Source organism: Pelobates fuscus, chromosome 8 (assembly GCF_036172605.1).
Source record: "Pelobates fuscus isolate aPelFus1 chromosome 8, aPelFus1.pri, whole genome shotgun sequence".
In the NCBI taxonomy this organism is placed as follows: domain Eukaryota; kingdom Metazoa; phylum Chordata; class Amphibia; order Anura; family Pelobatidae; genus Pelobates; species Pelobates fuscus.
This window is the reverse complement of record NC_086324.1, coordinates 84,368,617-84,394,528: the sequence shown is the minus strand read 5'-3', so window position 1 is coordinate 84,394,528 and position 25,912 is coordinate 84,368,617. Positions and strand designations below refer to the sequence as shown.

Here is a 25,912-nt window from a genome sequence, read left to right as displayed (position 1 = left end):
GTTATTATTTATTTATATAGCACATTTAATTGCAATGTTGTTGCCCAAAGTGCTTCACAGTTACATTAAAACATAGTTATAAAAACATTAGCAGGTGTAAAAGGCTTTGTCTATGACATCACTTGCTGCTGCAGCCTGGCACAGGTCAGAGTATTTTTGCGGTTGCCATCTTCAAACGGTCATATTTTTAAAACTATAAATCCTACAGCGAAGAGCTTTATATTGTGAGAATCACAAGACCCAGACCTACATTTTGATGTATATCATGTCTCTGAGATATTAACAATGAAGGCACAGTCACAGTTTCGAAATTGCCCTTCAAATGTGAGCTTTGCAGAGTGGAGTTTCAATGAATGTCAATGGACGGCGTGAGTTGCAAACAAATGGTCATATTGTGAAAACTATCAGGACTATGGCTTAGCCGTGGACATTTTTAGTGGCAGCAGGGATAGCTGAACGTTTTGATATAAGATTTGTGTAGGTGGGCCTGAAAATGAGGAAGTGGTGGCAGTTTAGAAATCATGTCCTGATTTTTCAGCTTTTGCCAGCTCCCACTCTAGCTTTGAACATTTTGCCATTCATTCCTATGGGACCAATTTTGCCTCGAGAACGACGATATTCCGTGAACCATTCGGCGAAACGTTCCACAATGTAATAGCACACCAATCGGGAACAATCCGCACGTTTTGGTATATTTTTGTCTATGTAGTGTAAAAACTGTGGGAGGAGTTAGGGTGGTAAATTTGGCTATAATAATAATAATAATAACTAGAAAAGCTACAATTTCTGGGGAAATTGTGTGAAGTGTTCTTGCCTCCATCAGTAGTCTACAACTAAGTGGGCGGAGTAACTGTTAGTATTTATTCATATAGCACATTTAATTGCAATGTTGTTGCCCAAAGTGCTTCACAGTTACATTAAAACATACAGTTATAAAAAATTAGCAGGTGTAAAAGGCTTTGTCTATGACATCACTTGCTGCTGCAGCCTTGCACAGGTCAGAGTATTTTGGCGGTTGCCATCTTCAAACGGTCATATTTTAAAAACTATAAATTCTACAGTGAAGAGCTTGATATTGTGAGAATCACAAGACCCAGACCTACATTTTGATGTATAGTATGTCTCTGGAATATTAACAAGGAAGGCACAGTCGCAGTTTAGAAATTACCCTTCAAATGTGAGCTTTGCAGAGTGGCGTTTCAATGAATGTCAATGGACTGCGTGAGTTGCAAACAAATGGTCATATTGCGAAAACAATCAGGACTATGGCTTAGCCGTGGACATTTTTAGTGGCAGCAGGGATAGCTGAACGTTTTGATATAAGATTTGTGTAGGTGGGCTTGAAAATGAGTGAGTAGTGGCAGTTTAGAAATCATGTCCTGATTTTTCAGCTTTTGCCAGCTCCCACTCTAGCTTTGCCATTCATTCCTATGGGACAAATTTTGCCACAAGAACGACGATATTCCGAGAACCATTCAGCAAAACGTTCCACAAAGTAATAGCAACGCGATCGGGAACAATCTGCACGTTTTGGTAAATTTTTGTCTATGTAGTGTAAAAACTGTGGGAGGAGTTAGGGTGGCAAATTTGGCTATAATAAGAATAATAATAACTAGAAAAGCTACAATTTCTGGGGAAATTGTGTGAAGTGTTCTTGCCTCCACCAGTAGTCTACAACTGGAGTGGGCGCAGTAACTGTTATCATTTATATAGCACATTTAATTGCATCTTTGTTGCACAGTTACATTAAACCATACATTTATAAAAACTCTAGCAGGTGTACAAAAGGCTTTGTCTATGACATCACTTGCTGCTGCAGCCTTGCACAGGTCAGAGTATTTTGGCGGTTGCCATCTTCAAACGGTCGTATTTTAAAAACTATAAATCCTACAGTGAAGAGCTTTATATTGTGAGAATCACAAGACCCAGACCTACATTTTGATGCATAGTATGTCTCTGAGATATTAACAATGAAGGCACAGTCACAGTTTAGAAATTGCCCTTCAAATGTGAGCTTTGCAGAGTGGAGTTTCAATGAATGTCAATGGAAGGCGTGAGTTGCAAACAAATGGTCATATTGTGAAAACTATCAGGACTATGGCTTAGCCGTGGACATTTCTAGTGGCAGCAGGGATAGCTGAACGTTTTGATATAAGATTTGTGTAGGTGGGCCTGAAAATGAGGGAGTGGTGGCAGTTTAGAAATCATGTCCTGATTTTTCAGCTTTTGACAGCTCCCACTCTAGCTTTGCCATTCATTCCTATGGGACAAATTTCGCCAGAAGAACGACGATATTCCGTGAACCATTCGGCGAAACGTTCCACAAAGTAATAGCAATCCGATCGGGAACAATCTGCACGTTTTGGTATATTTTTGTCTATGTAGTGTAAAAACTGTGGGAGGAGTTAGGGTGGCAAATTTGGCTATAATAAGAATAATAAGAATAACTAGAAAAGCTACAATTTCTGGGGAAATTGTGTGAAGTGTTCTTGCCTCCACCAGTAGTCTACAACTGGAGTGGGCGCAGTAACTGTTATCATTTATATAGCACATTTAATTGCATCTTTGTTGCACAGTTACATTAAACCATACATTTATAAAAACTCTAGCAGGTGTACAAAAGGCTTTGTCTATGACATCACTTGCTGCTGCAGCCTTGCACAGGTCAGAGTATTTTGGCGGTTGCCATCTTCAAACGGTCGTATTTTAAAAACTATAAATCCTACAGTGAAGAGCTTTATATTGTGAGAATCACAAGACCCAGACCTACATTTTGATGCATAGTATGTCTCTGAGATATTAACAATGAAGGCACAGTCACAGTTTAGAAATTGCCCTTCAAATGTGAGCTTTGCAGAGTGGAGTTTCAATGAATGTCAATGGAAGGCGTGAGTTGCAAACAAATGGTCATATTGTGAAAACTATCAGGACTATGGCTTAGCCGTGGACATTTCTAGTGGCAGCAGGGATAGCTGAACGTTTTGATATAAGATTTGTGTAGGTGGGCCTGAAAATGAGGGAGTGGTGGCAGTTTAGAAATCATGTCCTGATTTTTCAGCTTTTGACAGCTCCCACTCTAGCTTTGCCATTCATTCCTATGGGACAAATTTCGCCAGAAGAACGACGATATTCCGTGAACCATTCGGCGAAACGTTCCACAAAGTAATAGCAATCCGATCGGGAACAATCTGCACGTTTTGGTATATTTTTGTCTATGTAGTGTAAAAACTGTGGGAGGAGTTAGGGTGGCAAATTTGGCTATAATAAGAATAATAAGAACTAGAAAAGCTACAATTTCTGGGGAAATTGTGTGAAGTGTTCTTGCCTCCATCAGTAGTCTACAACTAGAGTGGGCGGAGTAACTGTTAGTATTTATTTATATAGCACATTTAATTGCAATGTTGTTGCCCAAAGTGCTTCACAGTTACATTAAAACATACAGTTATAAAAAATTAGCAGGTGTAAAAGGCTTTGTCTATGACATCACTTGCTGCTGCAGCCTTGCACAGGTCAGAGTATTTTGGCGGTTGCCATCTTCAAACGGTCGTATTTTAAAAACTATAAATCCTACAGTGAAGAGCTTTATATTGTGAGAATCACAAGACCCAGACCTACATTTTGATGTATAGTATTTCTCTGAGATATTAACAATGAAGGCACAGTCGCAGTTTAGAAATTGCCCTTCAAATGTGAGCTTTGCAGAGTGGAGTTTCAATGAATGTCAATGGAAGGCGTGAGTTGCAAACAAATGGTCATATTGTGAAAACTATAATGACTATGGCTTAGCCGTGGACATTTCTAGTGGCAGCAGGGAAAGCTGAACGTTTTGATATAAGATTTGTGTAGGTGGGCCTGAAAATGAGGGAGTGGTGGCAGTTTAGAAATCATGTCCTGATTTTTCAGCTTTTGCCAGCTCCCACTCTAGCTTTGCCATTCATTCCTATGGGACAAATTTCGCCACAAGAACGACGATATTCCGTGAACCATTCGGCGAAACGTTCCACAAAGTAATAGCAATCCGATCGGGAACAATCTGCACGTTTTGGTATATTTTTGTCTATGTAGTGTAAAAACTGTGGGAGGAGTTAGGGTGGCAAATTTGGCTATAATAAGAATAATAAGAATAATAATAATAATATATATGTGAGATAACATTAAGTGGTCTTGCTATGCAAGAACACTTAATAATAATAATAATATATATGTGAGATAACATTAAGTGGTCTTGCTATGCAAGAACACTTAATAATAATAATATATATGTGAGATAACATTAAGTGGTCTTGCTATGCAAGAACACTTAATAATATATATGTGAGATAACATTAAGTGGTCTTGCTATGCAAGAACACTTAATAATAATAATAATAATAATATATATGTGAGATAACATTAAGTGGTCTTGCTATGCAAGAACACTTAATAATAATAATAATAATAATATATATGTGAGATAACAGTAAGTGGTCTTGCTATGCAAGAACACTTAATAATATATATGTGAGATAACAGTAAGTGGTCTTGCTATGCAAGAACACTTAATAATAATAATAATATATATGTGAGATAACATTAAGTGGTCTTGCTATGCAAGAACACTTAATAATAATAATAATAATAATAATATATATGTGAGATAACATTAAGTGGTCTTGCTATGCAAGAACACTTAATAATAATAATATATATGTGAGATAACAGTAAGTGGTCTTGCTATGCAAGAACACTTACTAATAATATATATGTGAGATAACAGTAAGTGGTCTTGCTATGCAAGAACACTTAATAATATATAAGTGAGAAAACATTAAGTGGTCTTGCTATGCAAGAACACTTAATTACAATTTGTGTGACCTGCCTGACAACTCAGGCAGAAAGTCCAGAGAATTTAATTTTCTAGTACTATATTTAACCCTGTAACTTTCCAAGACACCATAACACCTGTACATGGGAGGTACTGTTTTTACTTGGAATTTACTTCGCTGAACACTAATATTTGTGTTTCAAAACAGTATAATATATTACAATGATGATATAGTCCGTTAAAATGAAATTTTTTGCATTTTTCACACACAAATGGCACTTACACAGATGATATAACTGTTGTGATACATTTTACTGTTTTGAAACACTAATATTTGTGTTCAGCGAAGTCTACTGAGTATAACAGTGCCCCTCTTGTACAGGTTTTATGGTGTTTTCAAAAGTTACAGAGTCAAATATAAGGCTTGCGTTTCAGTTTTTTCACATTGAAATTTGCCAGATTGGTTACGTTGCCTTTGAGACCATACGGAAGCCCAAGAATGAAAATCACCCCCATGATGGCATACCATTTGCAATAGTAGACAACCCAAGGTATTGCACATGGGGTATGTCCAGTGTTTTTTAGTAGCCACTTGGTCACAAACACTGGCCAAAATGGGTGTTGAAATTAGTTTTTTGCATTTTTCACACACAAACAAATATTAACACTAATTTTGGCCAGGGTTGTGACTAAGTGGCTACTAAAAAAGACTGGACATACCCCATTTTCAATACCTTGGGTTGTCTACTATTGCAAATGGTATGCCATCATGGGGGTAATTTTCATTCTAGATACTTGTTGATGTGAATAAATATCAATGTAATATATCTGTTTTCTTAATGTGTGTTAATGATATTTCCTTGGATTGCATGTGGGAAAGAGTATACCCTGAAAATCATTTTACAATTGTTGCACACTCAGTCAATTTTCCCCCAAGAAAGTAAATGAAAATGGAGGGGTTAAAACCCAAATCAAATATATAAAAAAAAAATGGTCATCGGAAGAGAACTCTAGTACCAGAATTTATAGTTATTTAGACTTGCAAAGATATAGGAATTAGATCTTTTTGTATTGCTTCAAGGTATGTTATAGAAAGCTGTTATAATAATTTACTCTTTTAATTTCACTGCATTTCTCATTTTCTTGTCATTTTGTGTCTTTGTCCTGACAGGAGAAGGAAGTTGTGTGCCTGAGTGGGATGGTTTGGTTTGCTGGCCTAAAGGAACACCAGGGAAAATCCTTGCAGTTGCTTGTCCTCATTATGTGTATGACTTTAATCACAGAGGTATTAAATAAAGCCTAAATCACTTATTTAAATACTGTGGAAATGTAATATGTACACATATACTGGATGTGTAGACTTTGTTTTTTTGTTTTCTCACAGAGCAAAGTAATTCACTTAGATCATTTTCATAATTAAGGTAGTGACATGTTTTATGATAGCACATCTATCAACAGAGATCTGTTGATAGATGTGCTATCATAAAACATGTCCAAAACTTTCTATTCCTGAGAGGGTCAACTCAGCTTTTATCATTTGGAACTCTATAAAATATATACCAATTAACTATGTGATAATATACATAGTCAAGCATATGTTTAAAAATAAGTGAAATCAAAAATATTGCATTATGGCAGGCAAAATACCTTATTATCCACAGTTATTTTTTTTTTTCTTGCCAAACTCAAAGCAAGTGCTAACATTAGATATAAAGGACATAAAGGACACCAAAGAAGAATTACCATCCCAGAGGGACCTAGAAAGGTTACCGGCTTGGGGACCCCTCTTAATTCTTATCATAAGGATGGGGAATGGGGCCAAGAAAATGAATGCCCCCTGTCTAACCCATCAGCTATATAGTTAATTCAGATCTGCAGGGTACAGAAGTGCAGCTGTTTTTTCAAATTCTTCAAGATTAAGATTTGCTTACACATAGGACATTTTTAATGTTTATTTATACTCTTATTTAATGGTTGCTGTTTGTGAAAAAAATGTTTTACCTCTTTATTGCCTTAGTAAGCAAAAAGGATTCACAAAAAGGATTCAGATTGTCCTTTGTTCCTTCAAACTGCATGCACTTATGTAAATGCATTCTGTGTGCAGTAGTGCATTCATACTGTAACTGTATCATGTGACTTATAAGTAAATATTTACACCACACTCATGTTTTCTCTTTTTTTAACATATGTATTTTTCTTTTCTCAATTTCTCATTATTTTAGAGAAGTGTATTTTTTTTAATAATCTAGTTGGATAAATACTTGCTAAAACAATATACAGGGATATGATTTCTAATTAGTGGGGTAATAGCTTGTTGCAAAATTGGAAGCACTTCAGACTGCTTTTTTTTTGCCTTCTCTTGGATCAACAGCAAAAACATATGTGAGAAAGGCTGATCTTGATGGACACAAGTCTCTTTTCAGCCATGTAATTATGTAATAATCCATTAATTCTTACAGTAAGATTGCCACAATGTGTTTTGATATTTTTTGTAGATTGTGATGTCATCTGTATCTGCATACACAGATGCAGCACTGGTTTATAGAATAAGGATTTATTTTTTTCTGGTTTACAATCTAAAGTAAATAAATGTGCAACTCATCTAGCTAACTGATTTCTTTATTATTGTTTCTAGGAATGGTATTCAGGATGTGCAATACCAATGGAACATGGGATGTCTTGCACAGTATAAACAAGACCATTTCCAACTATTCTGAATGTATTCGTTTTTTGGAACCTGAAATGACTCATGGAAAAGTAAATATTAAGTGGAAGAAGTTGCTGGCTCCTTAAAAAGTGATATACTCGGTACTCCACTGCAACCATAAATATATTCACAAGATAGTGTGCACTCACCGATCTTATTCTGAAAGTATTTTTTTCTTTTTTTAAGTTCTGCTCCATTTTATAAAGTTCAAGACATGAGAATCTTTGCTTAAACCACTGGTAGTGAACCTTTTAATACCTACCGCCCACTTTTGTATATTTGCTGATGGTAACATTTCCTTACTATCCACCAGTGCCGCAGTAACTAATTTTATAGTGCAAGTGCAATTTTTTTCAATATGTACTTAAAGTTATCTATTTTTTTCCTTTTTTTCTATTTTCTATTCTACTTTTTTCTGTGTGTCTGTGAGGTGCTGTGTGTGCGAAGGTTGCAGTGTGTGTGTGTGTGTGTGTGAGAGAGAAAGGTGCAGTGTGTGTGTGAAGGGTGCTGTGTGTGTGAACGGTGCTGTATGTGGGTGAGTTTGTAGTTTGTGTGTGAAGTGTATTATGTGTGTGAAGGGTTTAGTGTGTATGTGAAGGGTGAAGTGTGTGCATGAAGGGTGCTGTGTGCGAGGGGGCAGTGCATGTCTCAAGGGTACAGTGCGTGTGTGAGGGGCACAGTGTGTGTGTGAGGGAGCAGCAAGTGTGTGAGGGGGGAGTGTGTGTGTGAGAGGGACAGTCTGTCTGTGTGTGTGTGTGGGGGGGTGTAGAGTGTGTGAGGGGTAATGTGTGAGGGGGCAGTGCGTGTGTGAGGGGGCAGTTTGTCTGAGGGGGCAGTGTGTCTGAGGATGATGTCTGTGTGAGGGGGCTGTCTATGTGTGTGTGTGAGGGGTCAGTCTGAGTGTGTGTGTGAAGGGGGCGCCATGTGTGTATGTGTGAGGGGTGTAGCTTGTGTTTGTGTGTGAATGGTGCCTAGGGTTTGTGCTGTGTGTGGGTGGCTGAGAAGTAAAAATCTATCTTATAGTCTTCCTCTCCCTTCTTCTTACCTTTTAACAGGGAGGGGGGCATAATGCTGCAAGCCATGGTGGTCCAGTGGTGGCATGTTCACTTTAGCCTGCAGCTCCTTCGGCTGCAGACTGACTCTTCTGTCCTCCTGCAAGCACAGCACTATATCAGAGTATTGCCATGGTAATGCGCAGCAACGCTCCGACCAGACTGCTCGCAGGAGGAACGCAGAGCCTCTTAAGCCCTTTCTCCCTCTGCTGGAACTAAATGCCAGTGGGCTGGTGAGGAAGAGCTTTGACAGCAAGGCTGTCTCTGCATGGGCTGGCAAGGGAGATAAAAGGATCTATAAAACAAGACCTGTGAGTGCACTCTGTCTTGCTATATATATATATATATATATATATATATATATATATATATATATATATATATATATATATATATATATCTTTTTTATTTATTTACCTCTTTAGCCCTTTCACAATTATAAAATGAAAATAATTAAATATATATGTGTTTAAGAAAATAAATTATATATATATATATATATATATATATATATATATATATATAAATATAAATATTTTTTAATTGGAAAGTGTTAAAGAGGTAGGTGTTACAAAACATTAAACATACATATAACTGATAATTAATTATAAAATACAAATAAAGTGCTTTGTTATCTGTATGTTTAATGTTTTGAAATAAAAAATGTCAGCGCTATATATGGTAGCCTATATAGTGAGGCAACCTATAAAAATGTGCAAAAAAATCAAACAGATCTCTGTGAGTTAGTAGTATACAGATAGAAACACTTAAGTCCCACAGTAGTTTAGATTTATGCACAAAAAAATAGTAAAAACTTGCTTAAGAGTCCATATAATCTTATAAGAGAGTCTTGAAGGGGTTAATCCTGTGTTGTAGTGGGAGATACACTGTAGCTTTTACCTTCAAAAGATACAAAAGAAAACTTTCATAGCGTAAAACCGTTTTAATAAATCACAAGATACCCTTCCCCCCAAATAGGAACCCTTACTTGAGCAAGTTGTGATATTTGTTTCCAAGATATCACGAAATACACATTTGTAAAACCAGAGGCTGTGCAGCCGTTTACCGTCCGCTGCTCTCAGCAGTTTCAAAATTCCCGCCCGATCTCAGCGCTGATACGGTGGGTTCTATCCTGCAGAATGGGAGCATCAGCGTGTGGACGATTCTAAGCCGGCTGTGAGCATCAGACCTCTGCACCCGATGACACTTCAACGCGTTTCGCCCGCTATGCCGGGCTTTTTCAAGATAGTGTATCGGATAAGAACAGCATCTTTAAATACATTTTCTATTGATCAGCTAATAATCAACTGCTGATCGACTAATAGTCTTTAACATGTTAAATGTAGAGGATAAACAGGATCCTGTCATTACTTAACAATTTAAAAATGTATATAGCATACACATACTTCATATTAGTTAAAAATATTGAAACAACATTTAAAAAACATTGTGGAGGAAACATTATAATACAAAGGTTGTGCTAATGCAAAGAAGAATAGAGTATATTGTAAAACATGAGGTAGATAATATAAGTCATTTAAACATTTATACAGTTGCTTATAGTAGCTATTGGACTTCCCTCATTCACACCCGTTAATGAAAAAGGGCGCATACATAAATGGAGTGAGGGGAAAAAAACAACATAATAATCTAAAAAAGATCAGCGCAAGAGAAAAAAAATCATATTATTAAGAAAAATATGAAAGGTGAATAGAGAGACATTCTCAAAAAGCAATCCACAAAAATACGTCTAAAGAGATTTTCTTTTGTGGCAATGCCTTTTAAGGTATTCCCTTTAAAAGTATCAGTTCCGGAAATACTGTTAGTCAAGATGTATTAAATCTAATAACATTACATAGTGAAATCTATTGCCTATATTCCTATTCTGGAAGTGTACATATAGTAGAACAGTATACCTGTACCCTAAAACAGGCAATAATAATCAGGAAAGAATATATTATAATGATATTCCCTATATGCAAATGAAGGGAACACAAAGTCCCATATGATAATAAATCGCTACCAATCATATCCAAAAATGGAGGAGTCTCAAAGATGGAAAAATGGGAACCAAAAAATTCTTAATATGCAGTGGATCCCCCTTATGGACAATTATTCAAATATGACTCGCCTTAAGTTAAAAGATTCCAAGTCTATGTGCCTTATATAGAAGTTGGTTACAAAATATTTACAAGTTCTAAGTCCACATTTAGGCCTAGAGGGGCCAAAGATTTTAAATTAAAAATCCACAGCATTTCTTGATATATTAATCTCTTAGCCAGTTCTCCCCCTCTCCATGGAACATTAACCTTTTGTATTCCACAGAAAGTGAGACCGCCTGGGTCACTCCCATGGTGTTCCATGAAGTGCCTAGACACAGAATGTTTATCAAATTTCCTTTTTATGTTGTATATATGTTCATTGATTCTCGTCTTTAACATTCTTTTAGTTTGTCCTACGTATTGTAGTCCGCACGGGCAACTTAAAAGGTATATCACTTGTTTGGAATGACACGTAATACACTCTTTAATGCTGTATGACTTCTTGGTAACTAAAGACTCAAAAGCAGAAATTCCTCTATATGGGGGATCTGTGGTTTTGCATACTTTCAGTTCCCACACTTAAAAAATCCTTTCTCCGTATTCAAAAAATGTGTTGTTGGTTTTATCTGTCTATAACTATGCACCAACTGATTTCTAATTGTGGGTGCCCCCCTAAAAATAATTCTTGGTTTCTGAGGTAGAAGTGGGGCTAGAATAGGGTCTTTATGTAAAAAGTGCCAATGCTTGTTGATTGTTCTCCTTAGAAGGTGTGCCTGACTGCTGTAGTTAAAAATAATGGGACACTTAAAATTCTGTGGATTCTACTTGTCTTTCTTGGATGGGTTTATAAGAGTGGTTCTCTCCAATTCTTTCACTCTATTAAGTGCTAGCTCTAAAAGTTCGGGTTCATAGGCTTTCTCTATAAATTGTTGTTTAACTAGTTCTAACTGTTGTTCGCATGTTAAAGACGAGAATCAATGAACATATATACAACATAAAAAGGAAATTTGATAAACATTCTGTGTCTAGGCACTTCATGGAACACCATGGGAGTGACCCAGGCGGTCTCACTTTCTGTGGAATACAAAAGGCTAATGTTCCATGGAGAGGGGGAGAACTGGCTAAGAGATTAATATATCAAGAAATGCTGTGGATTTTTAACCCCTTAACACCGCAGCCAAATGTACAAGTTGTGAACGAAACAAAATGTAAACAAAACCTGGCATTTGCGCTATATGTCTGTCAAACCGTAATTCACCTCTTTCATATTAAATGCACCCCCCCTTATTATATATCATTTTATTCAGGGGAAACAGGGCTTTCATTTAATATCAAATATTTAGCTATGAAACATAATTTAATATGAAAAACATGGGAGAAAATAAGATTTTTTTTATTTTTTTTAGTTCTACATGACATTTTAACTGTCAATGTCATAATACTGTTTGCTTTTACTGCAATAAAATACACATATTTGTATTCAGCAAAGTCTCACGTGTAAAACAGTACCCCCTATGTACAGGTTTTATGGTGTTTTGGGAAGTTACAGGGTCAAATATAGCGTGTTACATTTGAAATTGAAATTCGCCAGATTGGTTACGTTGCCTTTGAGACTGTATAGTAGCCCAGGAAATAAATTTACACCCATAATGGCATACCATTTGCAATAGTAGACGACCCAAGGTATTGCAAATGGGGTATGTCCAGTCTTTTTTAGTAGCCATTTGGTCACAAACACTGGCCAAAGTTAGCGTTAGTATTTGTTTGTGTGTGAAAAATGCAAAAAACGCCAATTTTGGCCAGTGTTTGACTAAGTGGCTACTAAAAAAGACTGGACATACCCCATTTGCAATACCTTGGGTTGTCTACTATTGCAAATAGTATGCCATCATAGGGGTAATTTTCATTCTTGGGCTACCATAGGGTCATAAAGGCAACGTAAGCAATCTGGCGAATTTTAATGTGAAAAAAATGAAACACAAGCCTTATATTTGACGCTGTAATTTTTGAAAACACCATAAAACCTGTACATGAGGGGTACTGTTGTACTCGGGAGACTTCGCTGAACACAAATATTTGTGTTTCAAAACAGTAAAATACATTGTAATACATTTTACTGTTTTGAAACACTAATATTTGTGTTCAGCGAAGTCTCCCGAGTAAAACAGTACCCCCCATGTACAGGTTTAATGGTGTCTTAGAAAGTTATAGGGTTAAATATAGTGCTAGCAAATTAAATTCCTTATACTTTCGGTATGGGTTTTCAGGCAGGTCCCGCTAATTGTAATTAATTAGGATACCTAATTATGTAAAATTATTACATAAATATATGCGTAGAATTAATATATGTATATATATACATATGTGTATATATACGTATATATATATATATATATATATTTTTTTTTTTTATATATTTTTATTTATATATAGGTATATATATAGTGATATATACATATATATTTATGTATATAGATATATATATTATTTCGTTCTACGTGTATTTTGATATAAATATATATATATATTAATATCACAATACAGTTAGAACGAAATAAAACACATCTATATATTTTTTAATATTTTATTTGTAATTATTTTTTTATTAAATTTTTTTACGTATTTACATATTTATTTTTTTTATATTATTTATAAATATATATATAACAATAATTATATATATATTTAATCAGTATCAGTCTACGTGTAATTTGATATTAATATATATATATATAATTATATATATATTAATATTAAAATACACCTAGACGGTGTATGTGTATGTGTGTATATGTGTATATATATACTTAGATCATATATATATAATATATATATATATGATCTAAGTATATATATATATATTTTTTTTTTTACACTTTTAACATTATTTAATTTGATTTTCAGCCAGCAGGGGGACCAACTGTCATTACAGTTGGTCCCCCTGCTGGCAATGCCTGAGCCAGCTATACCGGCCATGTGATTGTGAAGTCCTCGCAAGGACCTCACTCTCACATGACCAGGAGGGACCGGAGGAGGAAGATCTGCCGCGGGGGGGCTCCCTGGGAGTCCCCCCAACCGCGATCGCCGGCGTGGGACCACCGGCGACCGGGTAAGTTAAAAAAAAACGGCGGGCGTATATTTACGTCCTGCGGCGTTTAGAGCCGCTTTTAAAAGGACATAAATATACACCCGGCGGACTTAAAGGGTTAATTTAAAATCTTTGGCCCCTCTAGGCCTAAATGTGGACCTAGAACTTGTAAATATTTTGTAACCAACTTCTATATAAGGCACATAGACTTGGAATCTTTTAACTTAAGGCGAGTCATATTTGAATAATTGTCCATAAGGGGGATCCACTGCATATTAAGAATTTTTTGGTTCCCATTTTTCCATCTTTGAGACTCCTCCATTTTTGGATATGATTGGTAGCGATTTATTATCATATGGCACTTTGTGTTCCTTTCATTTGCATATAGGGAATATCATTATAATATATTCTTTCCTGATTATTATTGCCTGTTTTAGGGTACAGGTATACTGTTCTACTATATGTACACTTCCAGAATAGGAATATAGGCAATTAGATTTAATACATCTTGACTAACAGTATTTCCGGAACTGATACTTTTAAAGGGAATACCTTAAAAGGCATTGCCACAAAAGAAAATCTCTTTAGACGTATTTTTTCTTTTTGTGGATTGCTTTTTGAGAATGTCTCTCTATTCACCTTTCATATTTTTCTTAATAATATGATTTTTTTCTCTTGCGCTGATCTTTTTAGATTATTATGTTGTTTATTTCCCCTCACTCCATTTATGTATGCGCCCTTTTTCATTAACGGGTGTGAATGAGGGAAGCCCAATAGCTACTATAAGCAACTGTATAAATGTTTAAATGACTTATATCATCTACCTCATGTTTTACAATATACCGTACTCTATTCTTCTTTGCATTAGCACAACCTTTGTATTATAATGTTTCCTCCACAATGTTTTTTAAATGTTGTTTCAATATTTTTAACTAAATGAAGTATGTGTATGCTATACACATTTTTAAATTGTTAAGTAATGACAGGATCCTGTTTATCCTCTACATTTAACATGTTAAAGACTATTAGTCGATCAGCAGTTGATTATTAGCTGATCAATAGAAAATGTATTTAAAGATGCTGTTCTTATCCGATACACTATCTTGAAAAAGCCGGCATAGCGGGCGAAACGCGTTGAAGTGTCATCGGGTGCAGAGGTCTGATGCTCACAGCCGGCTTAGAATCGTCCACACGCTGATGCTCCCATTCTGCAGGATAGAACCCACCGTATCAGCGCTGAGATCGGGCGGGAATTTTGAAACTGCTGAGAGCAGCGGACGGTAAACGGCTGCACAGCCTCTGGTTTTACAAATGTGTATTTCGTGATATCTTGGAAACAAATATCACAACTTGCTCAAGTAAGGGTTCCTATTTGGGGGGAAGGGTATCTTGTGATTTATTAAAACGGTTTTACACTATGAAAGTTTTCTTTTGTATCTTTTGAAGGTAAAAGCTACAGTGTATCTCCCACTACAACACAGGATTAACCCCTTCAAGACTCTCTTATAAGATTATATGGACTCTTAAGCAAGTTTTTACTATTTTTTGTGCATAAATCTAAACTACTGTGGGACTTAAGTGTTTCTATCTGTATACTACTAACTCACAGAGATCTGTTTGATTTTTTTGCACATTTTTATAGGTTGCCTCACTATATAGGCTACCATATATAGCGCTGACATTTTTTATTTCATATACTAGGGCATGATCATTAAGGAGTTTTGCTTTATGTCTAGCTGCTAATTTTTATACTACAACATTTTTATTATTTACTATTTGTATCTTATTTATATTTACTTTTTAAAGGTGCGCTCTCCTGTATTTTATAAAATGTTTAATGTTTTGTCAACCTGGTTCTTGTTGAGACTGGTTACCCACCCGGGTCTCTCCGAAATTCATTATGAAACACTATTGTTTCAATAGTTCTGCTTAGCCCCTCAAAATATTACACATAGGGGGGCGGGGCCTGACTGCGGAGGGGAGCAGACGCATGTCGCTGTTGCTCCCGCGTCTCAACTTACCTAAAGCCGATTCCCGGTAACCGGAGGAAGCAAACCGATGACCCGGTGCTCCCAAGTGATAGAGGACATCGAGCCCGTCATGTTGACACCAAGCGAGTGGCCCTATGTTCCGGGCCCGACCCACGCAGGTTTGCGGCCTACAAGCATGGTGGCGGTGGGAGAGGCGGCCGCTCTCCCGCTGCAGACGAACACGGCAAGGCAAAGCTGGAAACCCCGTTCCCCCCCCTATGGACCGGCGGGGGTTATCCCGGTCCCCACTGAAGCGACACACATGGCTACACGGACGGCATCTGCCCACACTGGTTCGGGCTCCGGGCCTAGCACTACTGCAGAAGCCCCTTGCCGTACAGAACCGGTACCCGTACAAGCCACAAGCCTGGATCTAATCTTCCAACAATTCATGGAAAAGCTGGACAGACTCTTTGCAACACCCCGCGTACAATACGGAGGTACAGCATGTGGGCCGGGGAAACAGGGGCGGAAAGGGCCCACCACGGGCACTACACACCCTTTAACGCCAAAGCTGAGCACCGACTGCCCACCCGGGCCGGGGGTCACCAGGAGGATAACTCCACAGCATCAGCCACATCGCCGGAAGCCTAACCGCCGCTGGCGGCGCCGTAACACCAGGGTTCTCCGAAGCGCCCTCACAGGGAAGAACTGGGCCTCTTGCAGCACCCGAGTTCGTGGAGCCAGGATGCAGACCCCACTAAAAGCCTGGGGCCATGGGGAGACCCGACCGCCCTCACACCTCCCCCACACTCGACGACCACTGCCCCTCACCAGCAGCAGACCTGGACTGAGCTTCTCCCCCAGATCTGTCGGACAGGACGGTTCACAGAAGCAACAACCCGAAAACGATGTGTGGCCCGGCCATCCAGCACTCAGAGCCGGCATAGGCTGAGAAAATTGGACTGTATATCAGATAATTCTGCAGATAGCACTGCGGAGGCAAGACTGAACCACATCGTGCATTTTATCATTTGATAAACGTGAGCAGTATAGTGTTTTAGCAATATGTATCTGCCTTTCCCGGTATACTGCTGACAGAATCTCACTGTGCACGCCACTGATAAGTTTTAAGCTATTAACCCTACCTGCTACATCCCAGCTTAGGCTTGGCTAATTGCTAAAGTACAATCTTGTTTCACATGTTCTTTTTACATGCTATTATACACGCAGCTTACTCATATGTTATTCTTGTATTGCATGTCTAATTTCTCAGAAAACCTAATCTGCACCACGATTATAGGGAGGCAGACCGCGAGCGACTCCCCTGTATACTTAACCTATAAGCATGACTACTAGAACAAGATAGTTTCACATTCAGCATGTAACTCTGCCCGCGGTGGTACTATGATAAGTTGAGTTTAAGTAATATCTGGCTGCTCCAAAGCTACAACTTAGCCTAACTCGTTGGAATACGCATCATTTACTTACCTTATTATATGCTATATTATTTTGTTTCTCTTAACTAAGCCTGGTTCGCTATGTTTATTCATGTTTTAAAAAAAAAGAAAAACTATGGCAGTCTCTCATAGGAGTGTAACATAAACCATCTTGTTATCATTACCGTATGTAATCCCTTAATACCTCCTTTTTCTATTCTGTACCCTATGACACATATGCCATAATAAAAGAAAGATTTACAAAAAAAAAATATTACACATAAAGTGTCCCCCTCTGAAATATTTCACATAAAGTGTCCATGTGTTTGGGGAACAGTCCTACTTTAATTGAAAATTGAAACCTTCTAATTCATTCTCCAGTGTTGCCACATTATAGTTTAGTATATTACAAAACATAAAGAGTAGATATTGGCAAAGATGTTAATGAAAAAAAAGTTGAAACAACACTAAAGTTTATTGCAATGCATCAAATTTGCTTTGACGTCTTTCAAAACATTCAATAAACATTTAACAACATAAAGCAAACATAAATTAGCTATGCTTTTTTAATAAATTAGTATAGGCTAATTTAATATAATGTAAAGGAGATTAGGTGCATTTCATCTGTATGTTCTGATTAGCAATACATTAAACTAATAAATGGAAGCCCTCGGATAGAAGCACTTTGTATAATGTATAAAGCTCAGTTTTTATTATTCTGCTGTTTAGATATTCCAATCACTTTAGGTGTAGGTGTATGTGTCTAGAGGCTAAAATACAAAAGTGATTGTTTTCTGTAATATAACAAATCCATGTTTTTAATAAAACCACAATTATTAGAAACATGTTGCAAATGCTCAGTGACTGCAGCTTTAAATTTGTTCACACATAATTCTCCATCACCTAGAATTTCACAAGCTTTCTAAACTACTCTAGATGCATTTTAGAATTTGTGTAGCATCTAAATTATGTATTTCAAAAATGTTGTACATGGTTTTATTTGATTAATGTGAGTGATGCAAAATGTTTCCTTTTGGTAATTATAAAATGCATTAAGGATGTCTTGTATCATTGGAAATCAAGTCATCTATTGTGAACAAATCCTCCTATGTTTTCAATACATGGGCAGGTTTGTTCATATGCAAAAATCAAAAATTAGGTGTTCACTATAATAAAAGTCAGTCATAGCCTAAAGCAAGGATTTTCTAGCTTTGCAAATGGCAAACTATAAATCAAAATAAGAAATAAGGTAACCGAGCTGTTTATAAATGGTGAAGTAGGTAATGTGAATTAGGTATTACAACCCTTGGGTGCAATATGCACAATGTTAAAATGCATACATATGTATACAGGGTTTTTTTCAATCAGCCATATGAATCTCAAGAGGAAAGAAAAAAAACAAAAACACACTCACACTTTAAGGAGCTACCAAGAGCTCTGCTTAAATCAGCGTGGATGATACTATCCCCAACTAAGGATATAAGCTGGTCAATGGTGGTGACTGTGTCCATTTCTACTTGCAGGGTGATATGTAAATACACAAATCAGGACATCCAAAGATACAATATCAAAATATAAAAGTATTAAGTATTAAAGATATCCTACTAACACTTTTTTTTATTTTTTTTTAACACATTTATTGACTGTGGCATTATTTCTGAACTAACAAAGCTTATTTGCCACAATCCATACCAGGATATAAATTGTAAACTGCATAGTAAATTACTTTTTATTCTACTCGATAATTCATTCCTTTATTACAGTCTATTATTTGGGCACAAGTATGTTTTTAATTAGTAGCATACAGTGGAATCTCCCTTATTTTCCACATTAATAACAGTGTGCATGTTGGTCAGTGTGGTGGTAAACCATTACATTTAGACTTAGTTTTAAGAGTAAGCAAGAGCCCTGTTTAAATATTTCCTGTTAACCCCAGAGGTTTTTTTGTTTTTTTTAATTCTTTATTTTTGTAGTGCATGTGAATACAAAAAATGCTGACATTGCCACAACAGCGCATATATGTAACACAGTAAGAAAAATTCTCAGAGTATATTGCTGCTAGGCAACCTTAATCTGCACCATTTTTTTTTTTTTGTGACTATGAGAGACAACAATGCATTTCAACATGTCTAGGCAATCTGTAGTCGCCAGGTTTCCATGCAGAGACAGAGGAACATCAAACATTACAATTGAGGTTATCTAAATTAATCTCTTGGACATAGGGATGTTACTTAATGAACATGTCTATCTTTCTGACTGGGTGGAGGCTTTTAAAGAGGTGTAAACAAAATAATAATGCAACCCCAGTGGAGAAATCATAAACCAAACTAAGTAGATGCTTTAACCCCTTAAGGGCCAAACTTCTGGAATAAAAGGGAATCATGACATGTCACACATGTCATGTGTCCTTAAGGGGTTAAACAGGTGGGTGTACATCCTTAGATTTTACCACCGCATGGGCACCCCGTGCCATTAAGCTGACAGTGTCCCTGTGGCATTAGACCTGCCTATTTGGAGAGACAGATCTGGACATATGCTGGAGAGCTGCATAGTGAGGTGTAAGACAGTGGTGGGCTAGGCAGTTGTCAAAGTGGCAATGTTCAACTTGCAGATTCAGCCTATGCCCTCCGCTTACAGGTCATAGCTCCGAGTGATCTTGGTGATCCCCTGGATCGGCCTCCCCTCTGCAGGCAGCCGACCATAGTGTTGTGGTCTTCTTGCTATCCAGGAGGTACTGCAAGCAAATCTGGGATGCTGGAGCGGTGTCTCATGCTGGGAGCCGCGTGTTCGAGTGGGTATTATAAACAGTGCCATCTGGTAACCTTGTGCTGCATGTGTCGGCTGGATTCATCTCCGGCTTCTCCGCCGCGATCTTGTTTGACCTGTGGCTGGAACCCAGATGTTTAGGTGGAGTGTGTGCAGTAGGTATCGGGCTGGGTGCTTGTGTAGATTGCTTTGAGCAGACATCCACAGTTTTCTTGTCGGCGAGTCGCTAGTATTGAAGCGATTCTTCCCTTTGGCACACGTAGCTCAGCATGTCATCGCCGCCATTTTGACTGCGGCCTCAGAGCCTTGGGTCGACACAGCTGCAGCCTGGGGTGCTGGTGTCTTCACGATCACAGGGGCCATGGGGTGGGGACCGGGATCTCCCCCATCGGTCCAGAGGGGAGGGGGGGGACAGGGCCAGTTCCACTCAGCCTCGTGTTTCTGGCAAGGAGCTGGTAGGCAGGATAGCGGGACAGCGGCCGTCCATCCCACTCACTGCCAGGGTAATCCTCATCTTGGGCGACAAGGAGCTTCCCCCAAAGGGACTAGAACCCCTCGGCAAGCCTCACCTCGGTACCAGGGTGCCTTCTTGCAATGGGCCACAGCTGCCAGTCGTCAGGTGGGTATTTAATCAGGATTTATATGCTGATGTTATAAGAGATGGAAGGAGCTACTCTCTTGTGCGACCATTCAGCATGGCGGTCCGGTCCTGCCCCCCTACTAACACTTTTATGAGCAATAAAACATGTGTTGATAGTATGAGGTATTGGTGGTGTATTCCCTGGGAAATACAGGAACCAGGAAGCATGTAGATGGTCAGAAGATATTTCTCCAATATGATATGAAGTAACAGACTTAGTATTACAAATTAAAACAATTACATAAAATTAAAAGCTAGAAGCAAAATAGTCAATATCAGACTACAGAACACACTTAACAAACTTCCCCTTGGTTTCATCAGATGATATTATTTGTCTTTTATTTTTTTTCCCTCTTGATATTCCTGTGGCTCATTGAAAGAAACCTTGTATACATATGTAGCGGATTGGTACCGGGCTGTCCCACGACATGTATGAGAATAAGTGTATTTGGTCATATGGCTGGTTTAATGTGTATGTACATGTATAGAAAGCATGGTATCCGGGTATAATGACAGTTAAATGTATGTAAAGAATTGTATTCCTCTAGTTGTTCGGTAGAATCATTCAAATAAAACAAGGGAATGAAACTACCGAACAACCAGACCACCCAGGAATGAGTGTGCCTCCAATTACCGTTTGCAACAATGTTGCAAACAGGTAATTGGCAATCAGTGCAGTGTGGTCTTTGTCCTCTGGGTGGCCGCCATTCGGGAAACAAACACGTGGCGGCGGCCATCTTAAACTACCGAACAGCGGTGTTTTGCCGTCGAGTGTCTGGAACTAAAATCGGACACTTGACTAGGCAAACACCGCTGAGACCTCCATACTTCCAGAAATTCGTATGGAAACTACCGAATGACCCGCCGTTCGGTAGAAAGAGCCCCATAAACAAGGGAATTCATTCAAACCCTCTCCAGGCTCTATAACACAGGCAATTCGCCTGTTTTCATTCCCTTGTTTGTGACCGACCGCAGGGCCAAAATGCATGGAACTGTTTTCGGATACTTTACCCATGCGGTCGGTCAAATCTTTGGAACCCCATATCTCACGAACCATTCATCCGAATGGGCTAATTTTTAAGTATGTTGGTCCCCCAGAATAGAGCTATCTGGGGATGTTGGATTTGTGGATGTACCCCAAGTATTTAGGGTACATCCAAAACTCGGGGAAAACTGTGTACACAATAAGGGGATTATGATGCTAGAGGAGGGGAGGAGATCTGTGGGAGGTTACTACTTAGAGATTGGATAATGTCTTAAGTGTTAGAACCTCCTCCCTTGCATGGGAGAGGGCTTTATAAGGAACTGTGGAATAAAGCTTGTCAGTCTACTCCTGAAACTGTGTGTCGTCCAGTTATTGGGATTGCGATGGGGATACTGCTGTATTACTTTACCTGCTGGAAACCTTGCCTATGGACTTAACATCACCTTGTTCCTGAGCCTCACTGGAATCTCTAGTGGAGAATAGCTGTGCAAGATCGGCTCTCCGCTACAACATATGTATGCATTTTAACTTTGTGTATATTGAACCTAAAGGTTGTAATACCTAATTCCCATTACCCACATCACCATTTTTACACAACACGGTTAGTTTATTTCTTTTTTATGTGTGTTTATATGACAACAAGATTAACATCACCATGACTAACTCTGGGAAGATATATCGGTGGACTGATGAATTTGATGTAGAGATGGAAGGTCACAAGTTTAAATCCTAGGGGTTCAACTCAGTCTAATTCTTGAGGTTGATAAAACGAGTGTCAAATCATTTGAGTAATAGTCATATTGCGTGACTTACTGTACAACAATAAGATGCCTTTAATGAGCAGAGAAATTCACTCTAAGTGGAAATATTGGTAATATTGTAGGTGTGTGCAAGACAATTTTTGAAAATAATGGTTTTCAAGAGCACAATCCTAGTATTTCCTTACAATGCATCAGGGATCATTATAAAAAAAAAAGACAATAAAGTAAATCTTATCCGTCCTGTGGACCAGATATCCATATTAATCAGAGAAAACTAAATAAAAAAATAAATAAAAAAATTGTATAAAACTATCACCACATAGTATCATACTATAGTGAGATAAACAAGAAAGATAAAATAAAAAATATGCAAAAGAATATTACATTTGAGAATATTCATAATATTCTAAATATAGTTTCACATTCTCATTTCCATAGAATTCCATGCAACTATTTATACTTTTTAGTAACCAAGATGATTGATATAGCTTTTTATTCTACAAGACAAGATCACTTTAATTTAAGGATATTATATTCTCTAATAATTAGGTTAAATATCTCATGCAAATTCAAACATTTTCAAATACAAACAGAATTTACAATTTGTAGACAAAATAGCCAAACTGAAACCATTTCATAATGAGGATATCTTTTTCTTTAAAAGTTCATCTATTTTGGTCTAAAATGTGAAATAGATTTTAAATTATATATATATAGTAAAAAGGAGATGGCTGAACTCATGGTCTTCCAAGTAAAAATTAACTTTTATTAAAAGTGCAGCCATCTACTTTCTACTGTCTATTTTGGAGCCCTGGTAGTGCACCCGACTAAGAACATTTTTGCAGCTTGAGTGCAAGGTACTGTAGTCTTTATATATATATATAGGTCGAAACGTTGATCTTTTGGATTTTGAATTTATGGACACAGTAAAATGAACTCTATTAAAATCCAGGAGTGGGCCTATATTATTCATTTGTATATATTTTTGCTGGCTTTGTTTCACCCTGGTATGTATCTCTACCTTTTATTTTTTAATGTAGAGTGCCAAACTTATCTCTATTATATATATATATATATATATATATATATATATATATATATATATATATATATATATATATATATATATATCTTCACACTTTTGTGAATAACCCTACTTGTGTTGTTGTCTTTTGTACTTTAAATAATTGCATGTGGAAACAGAAAATATTTACTAACCAATTTTTTAATTCTTGATTTTACACAGAGAGAGTTCTTTGATCGCCTTTATGTCATGTACACAGTGGGATATTCCATATCATTTTGCTCCTTGGCAATTGCAATTTTTATTATTGGTTATTTCAGGTATGAACTATCACTAATTTATTTCTGTCTTCTCACCACAACCTTTATTTTTATTACAGTGGTCATTGTATTTTCTCATTCTTCTGTCTGGTAATAGAAAGGGTGCCGCAGATGGGAGTCTGAAGCTCAGTTCTCTGTCTGTTTTATTATTAAAGGAAAACTCAAAGCCAATGGTTCCCAAACAAATCCTCATGACCCACCAACAATCCAGGATTTATGTATTTTTATTATTTTATTTTTTTAATGGCGATACTAGCAAAACCTGGACTGCTGTTGGGCCATAAGGACTGGTTATGCATCAAAACCACTACAGCACATTAGATTTTTCCATTTGATCCACTAAGCTAAAAACTGCAGTGTAGGGCTAATTAATAGACTGAGTATTCTTAGTATCAGCCAACAGACAATGATTAAGCTCTGCACTGCCAGCTCTGTTGATAGCTGTAACGGTGGACCCCAAGTAAGAAGTTAAACTGTTCTAAAATGGTTATAGTGCTTAGAGTGTTCCTTTTAAGTAATACATCTGGAATGTTGAAAAATGCATCTAGAGTGATTTTCAAATGTGGCAATAATTTTTTTGAGGCAGCATAATTCATTTGCAATTCATTCTTTGTGAATGTTTTAATGCATAATGTTTAATGGTTAATCTATTTTTTTTTTCCTTCAGGAGACTGCACTGTACAAGAAACTATATTCATATGCATCTGTTTGTTTCATTCATGCTGAGAGCTGCAAGCATCTTCATTAAGGATAAAGTAGTTCACAAGCATATAGGAGCAAAGGAATTAGATGCAATGCTTATGGGTGACCTTAGAAGTATAATGGTTGCTCCAGTCCTGGACAAATCTCAATACGTGAGTTAATTTAATTATACTACTATTTAATTCATGTTTTCTGTGTTTTTATATTAAATGCATGGAGACTGTGTATTTTGAGTATAAATACAAATGCATAATTTAGTCACAGAGGACATTATAAATTGTAATAGAATACAATGTATCAGCATACAAAAGTATCAGTTTAACCATTTCACTACCCAACACATTTAACTAGAATATGCAATTTAGTAGAGCTAGAACATAAACATATAACAAAAGAGAAATTGTGAGTACAGATTTATAGATGTAAATTTACTTATTTTTTTACGTTTGATTCATAAATTCACCACTTATACAAATATTTGGGGGAGAAAATGCTTTAGGTAGTACACAGTGTTGCTTTTCTTAAAATATTTTACTCAGGGTCTGAAGGTAATCAATTCCACAAACCCTGAGCTGTGATTGATTATAAAGTTACGGCCTCTGTTTGGTGGATACAACTAAATACTCAATCCAGTCTTACTTTTTCAACCCACTGGTATGTTTGTTGTACAATACTGGAGGATAAACACTAAACATAATAATTTCAATCTGTATTCAGATTTGGAATTCACATTACATTTACTTTTATTTAATATACAATTTTTTTTTTATTATTGATATATTTTAATGTAGTAGAAAAGTAAAAAAAAAAAATAACATATATATATATATATTTGTGTACGGGATTATGGAAGGGGCGCACATTAAAGTGTGTGTAGTTTATATAAATAAGAGTCGGTTGAGGTGTGCCGAAACCGACGCGAGGTTAGGCCTGCAAAAGAGGGCCCACCCAGATATAATGATATATAAAGAGGGTGTGGTGGGAGGGAATTTCCGAAATCGTCGAAGACAGGTAAGTGAGGGGTTTGCTGGGTTTAAATAGGCTTAAAATCCCTCCCACAACTTCAGGCATATGCCTTCTATTTGTGTACGGGATTATGGAAGGGGCGCACATTAAAGTGTGTGTAGTTTATATAAATAAGAGTCGGTTGAGGTGTGCCGAAACCGACGCGAGGTTAGGCCTGCAAAAGAGGGCCAAAAAGTATGTAGCATTTATTTATCATAACAACATTATTTAGACATATTATAGAAAGCTAGCCTGATTTCCTTCTCTGGATTTGGAATGTACCGGTTGCATGCCCAGGATTTCCAGCATCCCATCCTCTCCATAACATGAGTCTGGACGTGACAACTTGAGGCTACAGTGGCGGCCCCAATGCGGAATGAATGTCCCGAGAAGGAAATTGGATTGAGGCCAAGACTACTTAACAAGAAGCGAATGTATAGCATGAATAGTTTGAGAGATGTGGCAAAAATTGTACTAGCAACCATTTACATAGGAACGCACATATTATGAATCATATACAATACTTACACGTGTCGTAAGCTGCAGAGTACGTTTGCATAGTATTAGTAGACAAATCTTACCTGCGGAAACCTCATACTTAAGGCAT

The 25,912-nt window shown here is 37.2% G+C and overlaps 1 protein-coding gene across 1 annotated transcript in view; it reads left to right on the top strand.

The window, feature by feature from the left end:
- Window positions 1-25,912, top strand: part of PTH2R (parathyroid hormone 2 receptor) — a 544,685-nt gene that overhangs the window by 219,378 nt on the left and 299,395 nt on the right. Inside the window, exons 3-6 of the mRNA XM_063429445.1 lie at window positions 5,976-6,089; window positions 7,440-7,561; window positions 23,501-23,598; window positions 24,266-24,452. Of these exons, the coding sequence (XP_063285515.1) occupies window positions 5,976-6,089; window positions 7,440-7,561; window positions 23,501-23,598; window positions 24,266-24,452 (521 nt within the window). The remainder of the gene's footprint in view (window positions 1-5,975; window positions 6,090-7,439; window positions 7,562-23,500; window positions 23,599-24,265; window positions 24,453-25,912) is intronic.